We start from the raw sequence: 23,061 nt of genomic DNA on the forward strand, positions 1-23,061 counted from the left end.
GCACAAAAACATAAGAACATAAGAACGGTCACACTGGGTCAGACCAAAGGTCCATCTAGCCCAGTATCCTGTCTTCTAACAGTGGCCAGTGCCAGGTGCTCCAGAGGGAATGAACAGAACAGGTAATCATCAAGTGATCCATCCCCTGTTGCTCATTCCCAGCTTCTGGCAAACAGAGGCTAGGGACACCATCCCTACCCATCCTGGCTAATAGCCATTGATGGACCTATCCTCCATGAATTTATTTAGTTCTTTTTTGAACCCAGTTATGGTCTTGGCCTTCACAACATCCTCTGGCAAGGAGTTTCACAGGTTGACCGTGCATTTTGTGAAGAAATACTTCCTTTTATTTGTTTTAAACCTGCTGCCTATTAATTTCATTTGGTGACCCCTAGTTCTTGTGTTTATGAAAAGTAGTAAACAACACTTCCTTATCTACTTTATCTACACCAGTCATGATTTTATAGGCCTCAATCATATCATATTTCATATCAAGAAATCATATTATATCAATATCCTAATTTAATATGAGGCACTCTAGTTCACTCATTTTATTATTTAGACTTCTAGCATTGGTATATTAGCACTTTAAAAACTTGTCTCCTTTTAGCTATCTGACATTACATGATGTAATTGAATGGGACTCTTTTTTGATTGTTTCTGATCAGACCCTGCCTGTATTTTATCGTTTTCCATCCTCTCTTCCTCACTAGGACATAGAGATTCTCTATTATTAGATCCTCCCATAAGGGATGTCTGAACCACGTGCTCCTCTGCGCCCAAACACCTTGCCCCGCACCCTTCCCTGCCCTTTCCCCTAGGCCCCGTCTACTCCATCCCCCTCCCTCCGACGCCCACTGTCCCCCACCCTCACTCACTTTCATCGGGCTGGGGCAGGGGGTTGGGGTTCAGGAGGAGTTGCAGGATGGGGCTGAGGGGTTCAGAGCATGAGAAGGGGCTCTGAGCTGAGCCTGGGGCAGGGAGTTGGGGTGCAGAAGGGGGTGCGGGGCGCAGGCTCTGGGAGGGAGTTTGGGTGCAGGAAAGGGCTCAGGGCTGGGGCAGAGGGTCGGGGTGCGGGAAATGGTTCGGGATGCGGGCTCCGGCCGGGCGGTGCTTACCTTGGGTGGCTCCTGGAAGTGACTGGCATGTCTGGCTCCTAGGCTCAGGGGTGGCCAGACAGCTCTGTGTGCTGCCCCTGCCTGCAGGCACGACCCCCAGCTCCCATTGACCGCAGTTCCCGGCCAATGGAAGCTGTGGAGTCGGCGTTCGGGGAGGGGACAGCGCGCAGAGCCGCCCGGCCGCCCGTGCACCTAGGAGCCAGAGGGATGTGCCAATTGCTTCTGGGAGCTATGCAGAGCCAGGGCAGGTAGGGAGCCTGCCTTAGCCCCACTGCGCCGCCGACCAGACTTTTAGCAACCTATTAAAATCTACCGGATTGGTTTCAGCAGCCACCAGATTGGTTTCAGTAGTTAGCAGATCGATTTAGATTCCGGGAGGGTTGGCAACCCTAGGTGTGGTCATCACAGAGTTGAAGCAAAGGAGCATCATAAACCGAAGAGCGGTGAAGGTGGGACAACTGGGGTGAAGCAGGACTTTGCAACCAGGGAGAGGAGGAGTTTATTACCTCTTGGTAATAAACAGCATGTTGTTGAAAAATGTCTTTTATTGTGGTGGTAACTTAGGATTTATTATTTTCCTAAGTGAGTATTGGATGTTAATATAATATAAATAATAGAGTAATAATATAAAGTATTGTTCCTGACAAATTTCTGGGTTTTTCCTTAATACATTTTTAAAATTTAAGGTTATTTCCATTCTGTTGGTTTGCCTCTGCCGCTCCTCACAGTAGGCAAAGCCTAGCTGAGGCCTGGGTCACTGCACATGTTCCCACCTGTTATAGTTCTTCACCATTGCAAGAAAATTATTGGATAAATTAGATGGAATACAGAGAAGAAAATAAAGTGGACTATCTGGAGACTGGGAGAAATTAAATTATGTACAGCAGTGACTAGAAATATATGCATTATAATTTCATAGGAAGATTTAGAAAGGGGTTCCATATTAAAAGGGGCAGCTTGAAGGATAGTTTTATTGGCTAAAAGAATAGCTGGCCCAATTATGATTAACAGATGCTTTTAGCTGAAATAAAGGGATATATGTAATAAATAAATAAAATTGAATGAGTTCTAAGCATTACAGTTAATTTTATATAGTTAAAATAAGCCGCCTGGATGCATCTGGTGATAGTCTTACAATAGCTGGGTGCGATGTATAATTAATTTCCCAAGAGATAATCCGTGTGTGTATGTAACAGACAGCAGTGGTATTTTTGTCTGTTTATATGTACATTGTATTGCATCACTGAGGAAGGCAGTGCATCAAGGAGGCTGGGAAAGGCAAGCAAGCCTTCACCTGAAATTTCAGTTCAACTCCAGTTTCCTCAAAGATGGCCAGTGCCTATTTGCCTAATGTTGTACACTAGGTTCCATCCACTGCTATGGTTTCCCTCCTAGTGGTTAGAGTCTATAAAGTTGGCCCTGCCTAGCGGTAAGAGTCTGTGGTGGCAGCCCTGCCAAGCCGTAGCGGGTAGGGGTAACCAGGCCCTCCCACTCCACTGGCATCTGACCCAGGTGCTGTCTTGGGCACTGTAAGGAAGATGCCCGCTATCTGTGGTCCAACTAACACCCTCCCCGGGTCTCTTCCTATCGCTTTTTCCTTCCTTGGGGCACATCGTGGCTTGTGGTTGTCCCTTGCAATGCAGCCAAGGGCCTCTGAAGGCTGGAGAGTCCCAGCTTCATGCCGCAGTCCTCCTCCTACAGATACTCCTGGCGTAACCCCTCCATAACAGTGAGTGCAGGTCTGTCTCTCTCCACCTGCCACCCTGCTGTGCTGAAGAGACTCCCTGGCTGGCCCCAGAGTTGTTCTGCATCCCCCCTCCAGTGTGGGATTTATCTACCCCATTATAGTCATGTTAGGCAACTGCTTGATGATTGTCTTTAAAGCCAAGGGTGTTGACTGCCACACTGATATGAACCTTTACAAGAATGTTTTGTTTTGTTATTTTTTCCTTTGGAGCTCTAAAATCTGATAAGTAGAGCTTGGAAAATGTAAGAGTGGTAAATTACTTATGATCTGAAAATTTTTGCAGAAGTGGTAATGTACATTAAATATAAAGGTTTCAGAGTAGCAGCCGTGTTAGTCTGTATCCGCAAAAAGAACAGGAGTACTTGTGGCACCTTAGAGACTAACAAATTTATTAGAGCATAAGCTTTCGTGGGCTACAGCATAAAGTATTGTTTGTTTTCATATCAGTTTTCTCCTCCCTCCATCCCCCATACTAGCTATTGTCCTGTGCTTTGGCTTTTCAGTCTCTCTGGCAGATCCAGTTATATTTTTGAACCTGGAAGTTGTGACCCAGGGACTTGGTGCCAAACGGCAAAAGGCACAGGAGGTGCATATGGTTTTACAGGAATACTGTGGGTTGGATATATGCATAATAGTTCATCAAAAGGTAACATGTGAGGTCTCTGCTGAGAGCCAGTGGCTCACTGGTGATCATAATCCTTGCAAAATGTACTTTTAATATGTAAGGAATTATGAATTGTGGAAAAATTGGAAAGAGTCCAGCAGAGGGCAACAAAAATGATTAGGGGTCTGGAGCACATGACTTATGAGGAGAGGCTGAGGGAACTGGGATTGTTTAGTCTCCAGAAGAGAAGAATGAGGGGGGATTTGATAGCTGCTTTCAACTACCTGAAGGGGGGTTCCAAAGAGGATGGAGCTCGGCTGTTCTCAGTGGTGGCAGATGACAGAACAAGGAGCAATGGTCTCAAGTTGCAGTGGAGGAGGTCTAGGTTGGATATTAGGAAACACTATTTCACTAGGAGGGTGGTGAAGCACTGGAATGCGTTACCTAGGGAGGTGGTGGAATCTCCTTCCTTAGAGGTTTTTAAGGCCCGGCTTGACAAAGCCCTGGCTGAGATGATTTAGTTGGGAATTGGTCCTGCTTTGAGCAGGGGGTTGGACGAGATGACCTCCTGAGGTCCCTTCCAACCCTGATATTCTATGATTCTATGAATCTATACTAAAAATTATGATCTTAAGGTCTTGGAGTTTAGGCAGATCACCAAGAGGTGACATACCTCGGAAATGTTCCTTTCAGGCAGGAGGTAACAGATATCTATTTTCCTGTCTGGTCATTTGGGTATTATTTATTGTATGTCTATATGCATACTGAACCCTTCCAGGCTAAATAAGAGATTGCAAAATCTACAAGATGAAATGGACAGCAGGAGGTGTGCTCTTTATGAAAAAAGACAAAGGACTGTTCTGGTATATCTAGTGGGGGCAAAGAAACACACTGAATCCTTCACGTAGAAGGCAAGTTGACAGCATGTCAGCCTCATGAAAGGAGGGTCACAGCCAAGGCTGGGTATAAAACACTGAAAGGAGTTTGGGTGAACCAAACTCTACAAGACATGAGTGTTAATTAAGTCTGGGATCTAGAATGTTGCCATTTGTTTCAAATACTTCTTGCTATTGTTTGAATCTCTGTGCTTTGTTAAATAAACTTATACTTGATTTCACTATAAACATATCTAAGAGCTATGTGTTAAGTGGAGAGGTGATCTGAGGTGGACCTGGGAAACTGGACACCACTGTTTCTTTGGAAAAAGTGAATCTGTGAATACTGTGAGTGCCCACTGCACCACTGGCTGGACACTCCAGGGAGATGCTCAGAGGGCTTGAGAGTGGGACTGTGCCTATTGCTAACTTGTAGAGAGACAGTGGGGCCTGTGAGGCCTAGAGGGGAGTGCTTGTGTTGCCTGTGGCCATTGGAGTAGGGGAGCTGACTCCTGGCAGGCACAGACAAGACTTCCTCAAGCTAAGGGCGGGTGGTAGCATGGTGCTTCACAACCTTGAGAGCTCCCGGGAGGTGTCACAGAAGTTTTTCAGCAGAAACCCTGCGCTACATACTGATGCAGTAGCAGCTACTGAATATGAAACTAATGTCTGGAACTACTGTAGGCTCTCTCCATTGCCCACCCATAGTAGTATAGCAGAATTTGATGCTTCAGTTAAGAAGGGGTATGGGAAGTTATTTTTGATAAACAAATTACCTGTACATTTTGTGTTACTGACTCTTAAATACCAAACCTCTGTTTAATTCCACTGGTTACCAGACATCATTATTGAAAATAGGCCATTGGTGCAAAGTTCATAATCTTGGCCTTCTGCTTAAACACTCACGATATCTACTACTGAAACATTCTCTGTGTTAGTTCTCTCATGTGGATAGCTAATACAATACTGTTTTCTCGTTTTTATATTGGAATGTGTTGCAAAGCCAATGAATTCTGATACATGTCTTTATAGAAGTATCACACATCACTTTTTATTTTATTTTTTTACCTTATGGTAGAATGTTATGTCATGTCTGGAAACCAAGAACATTTGAAGTCCTATTTAAATTGCCTTTATATCTTTTCATGAATGAATTATATATCATGGCTGTCTGCCTTAATTTAGGTTTGTGCAAGTCAGAAACTATGCAGTACTTTGAGGAGGAAAGTGAGTGATATTGAGACCCAACTACCAGCTTTACTTGAAGCCAAAATGCTTGCTGTATCAGGTAAGGTTTACGTGATAAGAGATATGATGGTAATGACTTTAAGTTCATACTAGCACCGGACATATTCACACTGATTTCCTAGAAAGGAAAGATTCCTTGTGTAATTACCACAATGTCTTAGAAAATATTTAGTGAGGGGGATATGTAATAGTCATACTGAGAATGTGGTATCTTCGCCATAGTCCAAATGTATAAATATGTGATTAGTAGATTTCCTGACTTTTACACGTTAAAAGTACCTACCACTCTTCAGTATCAGAAGAGCCATAAAAATAACAAAAAGTATAATAATTACATGGATGGGTTTTAAATGATACCGTAAAATGGAATACAATAATTGGTAGCTTCTGCTATTTAGATCATTAAACAACTAATGTTGGCAGCAAAAGAGCAATTTGGTCCTTGGAAGCACTCGTGCATATTCTTTACAACCTGTAAAACACTGAAATGTGAATACAGAGCCTGATTCATGACAGGGTTACATGCCACTTATTTGGGATTACTGCACCATTTACTAGGGAAAAAAGACTAAGCATAATTTTGTTAAAGAGCTGGCTTTTGTAGTTCAGCAAGTCTTTCCCACACATGTAAGTAGATACCTCTCCATTAGGCACCTGCTACAGAGGACAAGCCAAAGTAGAGGAGGTGTGGATTCAGGCAAAAAATGTATTCAGTCTTGCACCAAATTAAAGGAAGAGGTCAGTGTGTATTTTATATGTGCCAAAAGGACTCACATGATCTGTGCTCTCTTAATTAGAAGCTATAGTACTATTTACAAAAGCATACCTAATTTTAGAATAAAGTATCATGAGGCATCACATGTACTGTTTTCTACAGCTGAATAATGTAAAACTTGAATGCAGACTTCATGATCAAACAAAATCCAAATGGAAATAATTAGGGCCCTGATCCCTGCAAGATGCCAAACATCCTCAATTTCCATAGTCTTCCATGAGTCCCTTACAGACTACAACCCCTTATGTTTTGCTTGGGTAAGGATTGCAAGGTCAGAGCTGTAATGGATTTTCTTGTGCGTATGTTAAAGAAACATGGATCTGTGTATTTTTTGGAGCCACGCGCCAGATTCACCAGTATTCTCCAGCTGCTTTGTGCAAAGTAGCCAGAAACCAGATTTACAGTTCTTTGTGTTGCGAGAGTGAAGAAGCCATAAAGAACTGGTGCATCAGATTTTGACACTTTTAGAAAATAAAATGTGTTCATCAAGTGAAATCTTCCGTAGCAAAGCATTTTGTACTAGTTTTTAAAAGAGGTTGCTTAGGGTTCAGCAAGGGATGCAAGAGACAATTTAATGCATCTGTAAACTGTCTTCTCAGTGCTATGAATATCTTGCTTTTTAGGAGTGACAGCACTGTTTCTCAGCAAATTACCATTTTTTCACTCTGGCCCTCTGAAAAGCTCTTCTAGTTCAAGAGTATTTCAAGGATTTTATAAAGTGTTCCTTCATTTTCCCCTTCCCAGATGTCTATATTTTGCTTTCATATGCTGGCAGGAGTGATAACTGTTAACCTCTGACAAAACAGGAGCAAATTATTCTGAAGTTTGATATTTGACAGAATAATCTGTTGGGTTCAATCTTGCAATTCTTACTGAGACAAAACTCCTATTTACTTCAGTGGAAGTTTTCCATGAGTAAGGATTATGGGCTCCAGTTCTGTAAGTTTGTGCTGTTCTCTTCCATTGGCTCTTTTTGTTTTTCTGCACTGGCCGTGTTTGTTTGATATGTGTGATTCATGTGACTTGACTTCTTTGCATTTCTTTGTTACTAGTGGGGTTTTGAAGATTAATTTTTTTTCCGAAGGTGTAATAAAACTTCGTAAAAGGACAGAAACCTGACTGCTGTTGCTAATGTCCAGTCATGAGGCATCTGACTTGAGATTTTTCTTTACGCAGTTGTGCTCTAGGGAAAAGAAAGAAGAACAGAGGTAGAAAGTGAAAAGCCTTTGACACTGTCAATCTGAGGAGTATCTTTATATTGCAGTTTAGGAGGAGTTTTATTTTCTGAATATGAGCCAGTTCCTGCAAAGTGCTGAGCTTAGTGTAAACCACAAATCGCACTGAATTCAGTGGGAGGTGCTGTGTACCCTCAGCCTCCGCTGAAGTCAGTGGGAGAAGTTGAGGGCACTTAGCACGGCATCTTTGCAAGATTATGCTCTATGTAATGTGTTGCTACAGTTTGCTTTCGTTTTTACCATGGAGTAACGGGGATCTGTGAGCAACAGAGTGAGACAATTTAAAGTAGAGAGGAAACAACATTATTTTAATTTTTGAATTAAGTGTGGATGTGATTTGATGACTTGGATGCTGTGGTTCTTCTGCTGATTTATAGCTAAAGTTTGATATGGCTGTTGATAAAACCTGCATACTAGTTGAAGAGAAGAAAACTAAATATCCTATTTACTGTACACTCTTTAAGATATGGCAGGAAAGAGGTGGACACATCTGTAATGGTGGATATTGATCCACTGTTTCTCAGTGTACTGACCTGGATAGTTTATTTACCATTCTTCTTTTCTCTTCTTTCAGATTTGTTAGCTTTGCTCTTTCATGTGTGTGTGCACAAAAATGTAGCCATGCAGCCAATGGGGTTCCCAGTGGAGTCAATTGGACTCCATGGTTCCCATTTATTCCCTGTTTACTTTCCCATACTCCACACACACACCATTTGGTGCTAAATCACAACAATGTCCCACTAGCTAAGTATGGGTGGTTTTGCTCTTTCTGGAATCCATAAATACCACTCAGAGTGTCAGGCAATGTGATTATTTGGAAGAACTGCAGTGTGTTCTTTTCCTCAGAAAATGAACACCATGCCTCTTTAGAGTACTCTCAGCCTTTGCTAGCTTGAGCAACGAGAGACCAGACTCCTCACAGGGCAACATAATAACCTGCTATTAAGTTGTCTAGAAAGTTTGTATTAATTGAACTTTTTTCTCATCTGTAAATAAACTTCACTTTTATTTCCCCTTAAGTTCCTAGTTTCTTCGTTGATGCATGCACTTGGAGGACTCGTAGATAAAAAGTTACTAGAAAGAAATAATTAAGGGTTTCATATAGGATGATGCCACACTATTTGAAACATGTATTGCTGTAAAATATTCCTTGTGAGTCTTTTATGTGCAACTCCAAAAAGCATTCAGTTTTTGTTACATTGCGAGGAGAAATATTTTGCTTCCAGCAATAGGTACACTATGGTAAAGTGCAGCAGTACTAGTTTAGTATTGCAGGATATGCATTATTATAGTCCTTCAAGAATGTAGCGTTACCAGAAAAAATTGAGAGACTAGGCTATGTGCAAATATTCCCATATAAAACAGTGCAGGGGAACAGTCCATAGTAATAGTCACTGTCCCAGCCGGGCATTGCCATCCGAGTCACAGCACCAAAACTGTGGAAGAAAACAAAGTCCTCACTCTGAGTTTAAAACAGCAAGCCAGAGGCAGCTTTATTACGAGCAATTGCAATTGGTCGGGAGAGTACACACAGGCAGAGATTTCCCTACCTAGGCAGGTCTCTGCCAGATAAACAATTAGGGCAAGCATTTATACCTTTCGTTACATACAGTAATCAACAGCTGCATTTTGTTTTTACATATTCCTTCCTGATATATTACTTTTCTCAGCAATTTTATGCTACGGTCTGCGTTTCATTCTTATCTAACACAAGGTCAAAATAACCGTTCTCAGTTTTTTTCCCCACTCGCCCAGGCCCTGCATTAAAGTCTCGCGTTATTAAATAGAAGAGTTAGCCTGACTCTTGCTCTTCCTGGAAGACTAAGATGTCTTTTCCCAATTTCCACAGAGCCTTGGCACCATTCACCATCTTCAGTGCCAAGGAAGAAGCAGAAGTCTGAGAGAGGACATTCCCTGGCCCTGAGGTTGACGGGGGATGGAGACGTTTGCAGAGTGCGACCTGCACCCTGACACTCCGTGACTCCAGCAACCCATGCAGTGTCATTGACTTCAGCCCTAATGTGGGTGCTGTTGAGCCTGGCACCGGAGGGTCACCGTGGTACCAGCACTTTGGCAGTACCCTCCACACCAGAGGCATTTGTCACAGTGAGAGACCTATTCTCAATATTAGTACTCATGTCTCTGGCTATATAAAAGCCGATGATGTTGGTGCCAGTAGGAAGGAAAGAGCAGACTACGGTGGTACTGAGGTCCTTGTTACCGTCTAAAGGGAAACCGGCAATGATGACCCAGCCCTGATTTCCTCCTCTTTGGCACTGCTCCTCCCTGGTCTCCAAACAGAGACTCACTGGAGTCAGAGTCATATGCCTTCAGCAGGAGCTGGCACCGGCATTCGAGTCGGCACTACCCTGCAATGGACCCGTGTCAAAGTATCCCATCAGCTGCGTGGCCCCTGGACAGTGGCAGATACCGGTACAGTGGCCCTTCTGGAGTCCCTGGGCTTTTCCCTGGATGCAAGGCCCCCAGTCCAGACACTCCTACTCAGTGGCCTCCAAGGCAAGAGCACTACTGCCACTCTGATCAGAGCCTGATCAAGGCTCTGGTACTGAGGTTGGCACTGACTATCAGGAGCCAGCACCACGAGACCCAACTGATATCCTTTGTTACAGACGCATCAGCAATGGGCTGGGGTGCTCAGTTTGGCTCCCTTAGAAGTCAGGGCCTTTGGTGTCCAGAAGAATTTTCTCTACACATCAATGTCAAGGAGCTCAGAACAGTCCACTAGGCTTCCCAGGCATTCCAAACCCATGTGGCAGGCAAGAATGTGTCAGTTCTCACAGACAACACAATGGCAATGTTTTATATCTCAATTCACCTTGAGGCCTCCTAACTACCGGGAACATAGAACGAACTAGCGGATCACCTCAGCAGATCCTTCTCCGACCACCCTGAGTGGTCCCTTTGCCCAGATGTCGTAAAAGACATTTTCGAGAGGTGGGGAACACCCCACATAGACCTGTTCGCGACAAAGCGCAACACGAAGTGTCTCCGTTTCTGCTCCCTCCTGGGCCACAGTCCCAGATCCCTTGCAGATGGTTTCCTCCTTTCTTGGACGGGACATCTCTTCGTTTCCTCCTATTCCATTCATACACAAGGTCCTGCTGAGGATCAAGTGAGACCAAGCGTGAGTCATCCTGACGGCCCCGGCCTGCCCCAATGCCCCCTCTGCCCCGCATTGATTTGCCACTCTCCTGGATCTCTCTGTGGAGACACAAATCCTTCTGCATCTAGACCTAATCTCTGATGACCATGGCTGTCTGCGTCACCTGAACCTCATGTCCATCCATCTGACAGTCTGGAAGCTCTATGGCTGAACTCCGCAGAACTAGCATGCTCGGAGTAGGTCTGCAAAGTCCTCCTAGGAAGCAGGAAGCCACCCACTAGAGCTACTTATCTGGCAAAATGGGAATGTTCTCTATCTGGGCTTCCCAGAAGGGTGTCTCACCTACGCAATTGTCACTACCTTTCATTCTGGAATACTTACTACACTTAAAACAAGGTCTAACCATGGCTTTTGTTAGAGTCCATCTGGTTGCAATCTCAGCCTTTCACCCCTATGACATTTCTAATGGTTTTCTTAAGGGCCTTGAGAGGTTGTACCCCTATGTGGACATGCCCCTCCACCCCCCGGGACCTCAACCTGGTTTTATCAAAACTGACAGACCCCCCCCCGTTTGAACTGTTGGCAAATTGCTCCCTGCTGTACCTGTCCTTGAAGTTGACCTTCTTAGTGGCCATCACTTTGGCCAGAAGAGTTTGAGATCCATACCTTCATGTCAGAGTCACCTTACACTGTATTCTTCAAGGACAAGGTCCAACTGCGTCTTCATCCATCTTTCCTTCCAAAGGTGGTTTCCCGGTTCCAGAGCAATCAGGCTATCTTCCTACCAGTTTTCTATTCAAAACCACACGCAAACAGGGAAGAGCAGAGACTCCACTTGCTACATGTTAGGCATGCTCTGGCTTTCTACATGGAAAGGACCAAGCTGTTTCGGAAAACTACGCAACCATTTGTAGCCATTGCAGACAGGGTGAAAGGTCTTCCTGTCTCAGCCCAGAGAATTTCATTATGGATCACGTCATGTATCCTCACATGTTATGACCTGGCAGGGGTTCCTGCCCCATATGTTCTGACAGCTCATTCTACAAGAGCACAAGCGTCTTTGGCAGCGTTTTTAGTGCAAATGCCTATCCACGACATTTGTAGAACAGCAACTTGGTCATCAGTACACACATTTACTTGTCATTGCGCCATCACTCAGCAGGCTAGAGATGATGATGGATTTGGCAGAGCAGTACTAGAGTCAGCATGTCAACTAAACTCTTAGCCCTCCACTTGTACAACTGCTTGAGAGTCACCTACATTGGAATGGACATGTGCAATCACTCAAAAAAGAAAAACTGTTACTAACCTTTCTGTAACTGTTGTTCTTCGAGATGTTGCACATGTCCATTCCAAGACCTGCCCTCTTATCCCTCTTCAGAATTGGCTGAAAAGAAGGAACTGAAGGGCCATGGGGTTGGTGGGGCCCCTTATATCAGCGCTATGAGCACGTGGCACCAGAGGGCGCCAGAGCCGACCCAACGGATACCACTGATGCAAAAATTTCTGGCAACTGTGCTCGGGGTGTGCACACACCTACATTGGAATGGACATGTGCAACACATCTTGAAGAACAACAGTTAAGGAAAGATTAATAACCGTTTTCCCCCTGCGTGTCTTCCACCTTAATTTTGGAGAAATAGAATTGTCTCCACAAAACATTTTTACTTCCAATGAAATCAGCATTTTCTGACAGAAAAGTTCCCTGTCAAGGAATTTTTCACCAGCTCTGTTCAGAATGGACATTCACTCTAAACTAATGGATATAGAAAAAAAGATACAGTTGAGATCAGAGTTGGAGAGGATGCATATGTACTAGTGAATCTGCAGGCCAAAGTCAAGCAGTTAAGAGGAAAATATGGGGTAAAGTTTTAAAAAGTGACGTAGGCTCCTAAGTCATATAGACACTTTTGAAAATTTAACTCATGTTCTCTACAGTTAGTGATCTGGAGAACTGTGAAAGAAGGAACAATGTGAAAATAAAAGAAAGGCAATCTTATGTTATTAGTTAAGAATTAGGACATTTTAAATCTTAGTGCAGTGGAGGAAGTAACAACAGATAGGGCTCGCAGTCTTCTCTCTTCAAGCATAAAAAATTGTTGCAGGGACATAATTGTACACTTATGTTACTGTCAACAAAAAGACCTCTTGATAGAAAAGGTCAAGATTTATCAGCTAATATACTGAGGTTGTGCAGAAAAATAAAGTCAACTGAAGAACTGCAGGTGGCGGGAGGAAGGAGGGGGAAATACCTAAGATACAGATGCAGTTTCTGATTCAAAGTTATCTTGTCCTACAAGAATACAACCATTATGAAAGATCTAAAAGAAGAGAAGTATCTTATTCAATCTTTCTGGATACTTGTAGAAAAAAATACTGAGTTGCCAGGGAAGGACATTGTGGATGAGCAAGAGAAAAAGAAAATAATTCCCAAATAAATGCAAGGATCTTACTTGAGATGAATAATCAAGACAAGGCTAAATAGGGTTGACTATAATCAGAAATGACATTTAAAGCAGGAATCATATGTACATTAATGGTCCATTAAAGGGACACTAAGACACAGATAAAGAGATGGAGAATATTCAGTTATTTTACTAAACATATATTTAGAAACTAATGATTAGATGGTGTATGGGAAAGCTCCCTTGAGGGTGTATGCTGTGTTAATTGGTTTAGTGGGCATGATGTTGAGGGGCAGCTATATCAGATTTTAAATCAGATAGACCCTCTGGTGTAGATTGGCATCCTCTCTATAAAACTATTCAAAAAGTGCTAATAAACCCACTGGCAGATGTTTTCAATACTACATTGATAGGGAAGAAGCTCACAGCATCAATAAAAGAAGCATTTCTACTAATCCTCCCTAAGTCAGTAAATGTCTAACTGTCTGGACATCCTATTAACTCATATCTCTCAATCTCCCAAGGCCCAAATGTGGATCATGACGTGCAACAGACCCCAAATGGGAGGGGGGAGGACGGTGGGGGGCAGGGCTCCATGGACCCCCCCTCCCCAGGTCCCACTGTCTGTTGCTTAACCTCTCTTTTCCCCCAATTGGCGGCCCTTGGAGTTCTCTGAGGGCAACCACCCACAGGCAGAGGGTTGGCTCCGCCTCTTCCCTTCCCCTTACAAGAGAGGAGGATCTGGCTGGAAAGAGGGCCAGTCTCCCAGGCAGCCCCTAGACATTCAGCTCTAAGGGCTCAGTCCCTTCCCCTTGTAAGAGAGGAGGATCTAGCTGGAAAGAGGACCAGTCTCTCAGGCAGCCCCTAGATATTCAGTTTTAAGAGCTCAGTCTCCTTTGCGGGGTTTACCTTCTATGCCTCTTTCTGGGGCGTATTGCTTTGCTGTCAGTCAGGGTGGCTTCAGGTGCCATGCATCTTGTGGCTGTCTCCTCCTCAGCTGAACTACCTCTGTTACCAGCAGCCTCTGGGTGGAGCAGCCTTCTTCCTTTTCACTGTCCTTCCTAGATAAATTCCCCCCTTAAACTCCTCCTCCTCCTCCTCCAGGCTGAACAAGCCTTGCAGGTACGTTAGTGTGGAATAGACCCACAGGAGCTTGTTAGCCTCTGCCATACCAGTGTGAGGGCATGTCCTTTCACAGTGACACAATTTTATTCACAGAGGAAACTTAAAAGATAATGGGGCTTTAATATAAATAACTGTACAATCTGTTTAATGATTATTTATTTTTAATGTAAATAATTTTCAGCAGTAAAATAAGGGGACACCAAATGTGTGGATATTAATAATTTAGGGACTAAACTGAGTGACATCCCTCAAAAAAGCCACAATTGAGGGGTATGAACTGACCTGTAAAAAAAATATTGGCCAAGGTTTAGGCTAGTGGTTTAAACAAAATATCATCCACTTATATATACAAAGAAGAGACAGGCAGGTAACAGACTGTTAGATGGCGGTTGAGGGATTATTTTATCTGACTAATCAAATAAATGATTCTGTATTTTAGCATTAGAGGCTAAGAAAGCATTTAATCAGGTAGAGTGAAATTATTTTAGAGCAGTTTGGAACAATATGGAATTGTGGATAACTTTCTTAGATGGACAAAAACTTTATATCTGTAACCTGCTGTGAAGATGAAGAACAGAGGATATAATCAGAAGTTTTCATTCAATCTGGAAGCACGAAGCAGGGATGTTGTGTGTTACCTGTGCTTTTTACCTTGACAATGGAATCACTCGCTGAAAGAATCCACTGCAACAACATTGTTAAAGGATACCCAGCACAAAATTTCCTTATATGTTGATAATGATACTTTGTTCTTAGCCAACCCCATAATTACCTTGAGGGAACAGTCAAAAATGTAAATAGTTTTGGAACTATGTCAAAGTAGAAAGTTAATCAAATGAAGTCTGACATATTGGCCCAAAGGTTCAGTTAGATACTGGTACCTTGGAATACAATTATCAAATAATATATATATTAGTTATATGAATTTAAATATAAAATACTTACAAGTAGGAGAGTTGGAAAGGCAATACTATTTCATGGATGCAGGGTAGTTCAAAGAAAATCAACATTTTATCTACACTCACCTTTGTATTCCAGACACATCAATTTACAGTACTGGGCAAAATGCTCCACAAAGTGCAAAAAGATATTTAATCTTTTATATGGCAGAAACAAAAACCCAGAATAAATGCAATCCCAAACATGAAAGTCTACTAGTGCTGCCAGTTAACTTGGTTTAATCTTAACCTAGACAAGCATTGGAACCATTTCAGAACAGAAGGAATATTGTTTAGTATTAAACAATAATAATATAGCCTGCATTTCAATACCCAATAAGTAACAGCCATTCTGCTGGGGTATAATATCATACAAACTGAGTAGTTTCCCCTCTTTATTATATCCTCATCTAGAATTTAATCAGCAAAAATGTTAGGAAATCTTCAGCTTTAGGAAGGTATGTAATAAATACAATAGGTCAATTATATCATGAAGACACTAATAAGTTTCCAAAAAAATTAGAAACCACTTTGGGTGTTCATGTCTCCCTTCTACCAATATTTACAGCTCAGATCTTTGAAATCAATGGAGCTGCACCAGTTTACACCACCTGAGGCTCTTGCCCAGTATTTTTTATAAAACATAATAAATAGGATGTTGGTAGATAATGGATTTAGAATCAGTAGCTCTCCTGGAACTGCAGTTAATAAGAGTACCATCTCACAGATAGATACGTAAAGTAATGGAGAGTCAAAGAAAGAATGCTAGCTTCTTTGGGTTGGGTTGGGATGGGGGTTGGGGGAGATGCTAATAGATATAGAGCCACTGAGAAAAAACTATCGATGCAGTCTTTTTGGTCAGTGTCTTTTATATGTACCATTGTAAAAGAAAACTATTTTGAGATATTGTATCAAAGCTTTAAAAAGTTTAAAAATTGCTTATTCCAGCAAAGCTTTAAAAGTTTATAAAATAGCCTGTGATCAGTGCAGGAAAGGGATGTGGAAATATAGGAAGGTTTATTCTTATCTGGTAGGATGGCTCAGAGGCACAAGAATTATTGGGGCAAGATTACAGATCAAATTAAATTAATGCTCAAAAATAGCAAGGAAATATAAATTAGCTAAGGTTAACTTGGTAACCTTTTGTAATGCAGAATATTGCACTGATCCATATAAGTAAAAAATACTGTAGCAATATTTATTTTAAATTCATTTTCACTATTTTGAAAATTTTAGGTTAATGTGTGATGAATGGTATAATTCTAATTTTTGAATAGTAAGAAAATAAGGGGTACAGTGGAAGATCTGAAGTAAGCCACCATTTTAGGTAATGTTTTGTCAATTTACTAGCTGTGCAGATGAGAGATTACATGTATGTTTAGGTATTGTAACTGTGTGAAAACAATTTTCTTGAAAATAATAGTAATGAAATCTGACAAATGCTTAGACACAGCTGAGGTGTGTGTTTGAGAGAGAGAGCCACTAATTTTCTTCACTTCCTTCATAGTTAGTCTTATTCTTGCAAGTGTAAATTAGACCCAGATGTAGAAACTAGGCCAAGAAGGTTTATACCTCATTTGGAAAGAATATTAAGATCCTTACACTGAATAGAGATCTTATGTCATCATTTCACTAATAGCATTGAATAACTGTTTTATTAGATATATAGTAGCTGGCCTGAAAATGGGAGTTGGTTGGGCGATTGACTGTGATATGACCTCCAGCATTTTTAAAAAGATAAGAGCATCCCTCTTTTGTGACCTATATCTGTGTAAGGTGGAGGTACAGGTTAGTAGCATGGCATGTGTATTTAACCACTTCCCTTTTACCAAATGTACTGTGTTGGCACTGTTGCCTCTCATAATAATCTGGACATTGGAGACTAGGGAATAAGATTATTTCCAGATGGCTGCTAAAAGGCTTGCAACAGGTTGGCTTTTAGTTTAAAACACTTCGTCTCTTAATGATAATTGAGATTAGGTAAAACAGAGCCATCAGAGTAGAAATTTGCCTATGCCTGGTGGTGAACATATGATTAACCACCACTCCACATGTTTATGCTAATGTGATGTTAACTCCTTTGTTTGCTTGAGATCATGCTGCAATCTGCTTAATTTTATGCAAATTAGATATTGTCCTCAGAATCCTAGCAAGCTGACAAAATGGCCTTATGTTAGGCAAGTTTGCTCAGTCTTTCCTCACATGATTCATAAATTGTGCTGCTGTTCCATCAAAAGACACTGGTGTTCCTCTTTCCTCTTTTGTAACTTTGTAACTTTTTTGTAAATTCAGCTAATGTCTCAGTGTGCCTATTGCCTTTCAGTACTCCTCCTCAATATCTTGGCTAATTGGGCTCCTTGGGAATATAGGCCTTAACATATAATTGATCTATCACATTCGGTATCCTGCCTCATCAGTGGTGACCTATACCAGATGCTTCAGAAAAAGATGAACCTCTCAACCCAAAAGCCATTATTCCCCTAACCAATTGTGTAATGTTGTATATTGGGGATAAATAGATCAGGGGGATAGAGAATGAAAGGATTGGTGAGTAGTAATTGGATAGGATGGTAGTGTGTAGTGGGAGGATAGATGGAAAGAGGAGAAGGAGGGTGTGGAAAATAAGCAAAGAGCAAGAGATTACTGGGAATAAGATGACAGAGAAAACATGAAGAAGGGAGAAAATATAATGCTGGGAAGATTATATATTTGTGTTCGTGTGTGCGCACACCATTCACATAAATGATCATTCCACCTTGCACTCCTATAGTGCATTCTTGGCCTGACTCTAAGGCAGAGATTCACAATTTTTTTTGTTGATGGACCCCTTTTCAAATGCAGTGTTAATCCCAGACCCCCAACTGAGCAACTGATTGACAAAAGTATATGTATGCTTCATATAAACACGTACTGTTAGTAATGCTTTAAGTAAAGGAGTATAAGAGTACTTACAGATATCAGTGAGATGGGTGTGTCTGTTTCTTGCTTCAGAGTCTGTCTATCCTTGGATGGTGGTTGACAAGCAAACTTGTAAATCATTCTCCACTTCCAGTTGGGACCTGAACTTTGTCTTTATAGATGTCATGGTAGAGAATGATGCTTCACATATATATGTTGCTGGCAAAGGTAGCAACATTTTCATTGCTTCTGTAACTAATACTGAGTACTCCACAGCAACAGTTGACCAAAACTGGCCAGGTGTCTGTTCCTGAAACTATAGGGCAGTTCAACCAGCTCCTGTTCTGCTTTTCCACTCAAACAGCAAGACAACATATCAAAAGTTGAGAACAGATCCCAAACCCAATCATATTTCTCCATGTTTATGTTTTTAAAGTAAACACTGAAGTACTCTGCCAAAGTTGAAAGGTGAGCAGTGATCTGTCACTCAGTTGTCATGCTGTTAGTATCCAGAAAATCTGTCAATAGAGGAAACATATCTGAGATTCCACTGCTCATTCTAGTTTTCCAAACCTCTACTTTATTCTGAAATGTTGTAATCTTGTCACTCACCTCAAGTATGGTGGTATCGCCCTCTTGTGTGAACAGGTTCAGTGCATTCCACCAGTTAAAAATGTCTGTGAGGTCTGCAAGCTTTGCAATCCATATTGGATCAGAAAAGTTTGCGGCAATCTTGGGATTATGCACTGAAAGAAAACACAGCAGCTCTTTGTGAAGCTCAAAAACTCTTTCCAACACTCTGCCATGAGATATCCAACTCACTTCCGTATGAAACAATAATGTGTTGTATCCGGCACCCATTTCTAAACACAGCTTTGCAAAAAGGTGTGAATTCAAAGGCCAGGACTTTACAAAATTCACAACTGTGTCAGCTGCATTGAGCACATCATGTAATTCAGGTTCCATTTTCTTTGATGCAAGGGCCTGGCGATGCAAGGTACAGTGTGTTACAGTTACCTGTGGATTTATGGCTCATATTCTTGCTACACCACCACTTCTATTGCCTATCATAGAAGCAGCACTGTCCATGCAAACAGCAACAAATTTCTCTCAATTCAGCGATTCAGCTTTCATGAAATCATCCAATAATTTGAATATTTCCTGATCTTTTGTCTGTTTTGGTAACTCCTGACAAAAAAGAAAACTTTACAAAATTTCCCCCAGTCAAACATAACGAACAAAAACTAATAATTGTGCTGCATTACCAACATCAGTTGTCTTATCAAGCTGAATTGCAAACTGTTCACATGTACATAGCCTTTCAGTTAGATAGCATTTTACATTATTTGAAAGCTATTCAATTCTCTTACTAACTGTGTAATTAAAAAGTGTTACGGCCTTAAGTTTCTTCGCTGCATCTTCCCTTACCATCACTTTGCACATTTCTACAGCAGCTGGAAGAATCGGTCCTTCTCCAGTGGTACAGGATATTTTACTCTTTGCAATCTGAAGCACTGTTAAGAAAAATGCTTTCAGATCCTTTTCTGGAACCGATGTTGTGTTTGTCATTTGAGTTTTCTGTTGATTGTTTCTTGAAAAAAAAAGTCTCTGGATTTGTCTTTATACTCAAGTTGCCTTGTTGCGAGGTGTCGTTTCAATTTTGCAGATTTCATTGCTTTGTTTGACAGGATTTATAATCATAGATCGCATTGCGGTCGTCCATAACTAAATTCCATAAAACCAAAATCAGTATAACTTTTGTCAAACTTTCTGTTCATTTGTTTCTTACTCCTTCACTCTGCATTGTCCATGACTTTAGCACAACTAGCAGTACTAGTATGAGGACATTTAAAAAATTTATCCATTTTTCAATGTAATTTGCTCACACACTGTAAAAATATATTCCACTTCCACCCACCGTCTTAGGCGTAAAAGACGTCTTAGTCGTAAAAAAAAAATGGACATCACTTCTGATTTGCTGTCACAAAGCAGTGAGATTTTTTTATGTTGATGCTTATGCAATGTGAGTATTACGGCGTTGTTCACGCACCATTTGTTGGTTTTAATTGTTAGGCAATGCAGACGTGGTGAGAATTTTTTTTTCATAATATTTTGCGGACCCCTTGTGCAGTCTCTAAGGATCCCAGTTTGAGAACCACTGTTCTAAGGTAAAATCTGGTCTCTTTATACTGCACAGGCAGCTCAAAGGAGCCTAATTCTGGCTATAATTAGTCAGCTGAGAATTTCCCTGAGTGTTTCTCTCAGCTGGGGTAAAGATATCAGAGTCAGTTCCTGATACAACCTCTCACCTCCCTCACTGGCACAGAGCATGTGCTGGGGAGGGAGGAGGTGGCTCCTTAGCTGGTGTAAATTACAGTAGCCCCTAGATTGCCCTAACTTGCTCTGAGGCTGAGGCTGTTGCAGAACAGCCCACCAACTCATGGAGCTGTGTAACTGACCTTTCCCCTGTGCTTAATAGATCTTGGATGTAGAAGAAAATCTTCCCCTCCATCTTCAAAGTATAATCAGTGTTTGAATTGACTTGAGCACATATAGAAATTACAGGGAGGAGGAGGGAGGGATTTCCTTGTCTCCTTTGCAATTCTTTCCCCTCTCTGGATACTGCTATTCCTGCCAAGAATGACTTTTATCCCTGATTTATAAAAATTCTTCTGGAGAGCCAACTTTTTGTCTTTGAAAATACAATAGAGTATTCCAAATTAAATGGATTTTAAGGAAATTTCCTTGGGTAAATTCTCTCCAGAAACTCGAACTTTTATTTTCTCTGTCCCGCTACAATTAATCGCTTTTGTGAGCTGCTCAAAAGATATTTCCTACTTTGCACCTGCCGATTTGATCCTGGTATAATGTTCTTGTGTGCCCTCTAAATGGCATTTCCTTCTGTCTGTCTCTTTCAACTAACTTTTCTATAGCAGATCCTGTAAATGGGCCTTCATACAGTGTATTTTCAGGATCAGGTGGACAATTTGTATTGCATTATGCCTCATAATAAAAATGGTTGGTATCATTTCTTAAAAATGATAATTGTGATTGGGCCTCTTGTTTTTTGAGGTATGTAGGTGATGAAGGCATCTTACTCATTCATTGTTCATTCCTTCTTGTCTGCAGACCCATCAGCACTGCTGCTTTCAGAATCTGGTATATATCACTACATCTAATTCCCCCTCTTTTCTTTGCACTAAAAAGCGACAAAGAGTCCTGTGGCACCTTATAGACTAACAGTGGAAATTTCAGGAACCAATCCGTGCAACTCTGCCCACATATCTACACCAGCGACACCATCACAGGACCTAACCAGATCAGCCACAACATCACCGGTTCTTTCACCTGCACATCCACCAATGTAATATACGCCATCATGTGCCAGCAATGCCCCTCTGCTATGTACATTGGCCAAACTGGACAGTCCGTACGTAAAAGGATAAATGGACACAAGTCAGATATTAGGAATGGCAATATACAAAAACCTGTAGGAGAACACTTCAATCTCCCTGGACACACAATAGCAGATTTAAAGGTAGCCATCCTGCAGCAAACAAACTTCAGGACCAGACTTCAAAGAGAAACTGCTGAGCTTCAGTTCATTAGCAAATTTGACACCATCAGCTCAGGATTAAACAAAGACTGTGAATGGCTGGCCAACTACAAAAGCAGTTTCTCCTCCCTTGGTGTTCACACCTCAACTGCTAGAAGAGGGCCTCATACTCCCTGATTGAACTAACCTCGTTATCTCTAGATTGATTCTTGCCTGCATATTTATACCTGCCTCTGGAAAATTCTACTACATGCATCTGACGAAGTGGATATTCACCCACGAAAGCTTATGCTCCAATACATCTGTTAGTCTATAAGGTGCCACAGGATTCTTTGTCACTTTTTACAGATCCAGACTAACACGGCTACCCCTCTGATTCTTTGCACTAAGCTTTCCTTATGTGCTCATAGACCGTCACTTTATCTATTGAAGTCTAAGTTGCAATCAAACTCTGTATCCTCATCAACAACTGGGTGGAAGATTTTATGACTTGTATTAGTGGCATTGATGGAGACCATAATGGTGATTGCCCTGAGGAAGAACACTTGTTAGCTCTTCAGTTCTTATTATTGCTCCAACGGGTGTTGATCTTTAAAAAGTTTTGTTTAGTGGAGGAAGAAAGGTGAATGTGTGCTTTGTGCTTAGTGTCATTGTTTTTTCCCCCCAGTTGGCTTCCCAGTATTCACATTTTTCTGTTTTGCAGAAATCATTCCTTTGCCAGATGTTGAGTAACATTGCACATAGCTATAGCAAAGCTGGTAGCATACTTCTCTAAATGCAGTATAAATGACTAACCAATAGTTGCTGCCTGGCTTGTTGCATATTAGAAGAATTCACAGTTAAAATCAATGACCCACGGTTCCCTATCTCCAGATAATCCCTAGATTTTTTTTCTCCTGTGAGAATCATACAATGGAGAGGTGGTGTCATTGCTCTGGCCTGAATTCCAGGTACTGGAGCAACACTCTGGACCACTGCAGCAGCACTACTCCCCAGATTGCGCGGGCCCCTGTGCACTTCCCTGGTTGCACTGGTTATTCCTCCACCAGTGCTTGGGATCCTTAACAATTATGCTTTTTGTCTGGATTGCGGAAGTCATTTATACTGGTTTAAAGTATGAGAATTCTTTGCAAACTTTTGAGGGTAAGATCCTGCAAGAGCCCTCAGACTTCCACCAAGTAGCCCTCATTTTGTCTGCTGACCACATAAAGCTTTATATAGTATCATTATATGTGCCTCATGTTGCAGTATTGATCTCTCACTGCACAAAATAAAACCCAGTACACCATTGTGGATTTAAATGATCACAAACCAAGCTCTCAGTTTCCCCCTCGCTACTACATTGCTTCTCAAAACAGATCATTGTGACTGTGGTGTGTAATGGGATGGCAGGATTTTTCTGTTGGCCCCCCC

The 23,061-nt window shown here is 41.7% G+C and overlaps 1 protein-coding gene across 1 annotated transcript in view; it reads left to right on the top strand.

The window, feature by feature from the left end:
- The window catches only part of DISC1 (DISC1 scaffold protein), a 314,498-nt gene that overhangs the window by 109,487 nt on the left and 181,950 nt on the right, over positions 1 to 23,061 (top strand). The window contains 1 exon segment of the mRNA XM_065401455.1: positions 5,530 to 5,632. Coding sequence (XP_065257527.1) covers positions 5,530 to 5,632 — 103 coding nt within the window.

Source organism: Emys orbicularis, chromosome 3 (genome assembly GCF_028017835.1).
Source record: "Emys orbicularis isolate rEmyOrb1 chromosome 3, rEmyOrb1.hap1, whole genome shotgun sequence".
Lineage (NCBI taxonomy): Eukaryota > Metazoa > Chordata > Testudines > Emydidae > Emys > Emys orbicularis.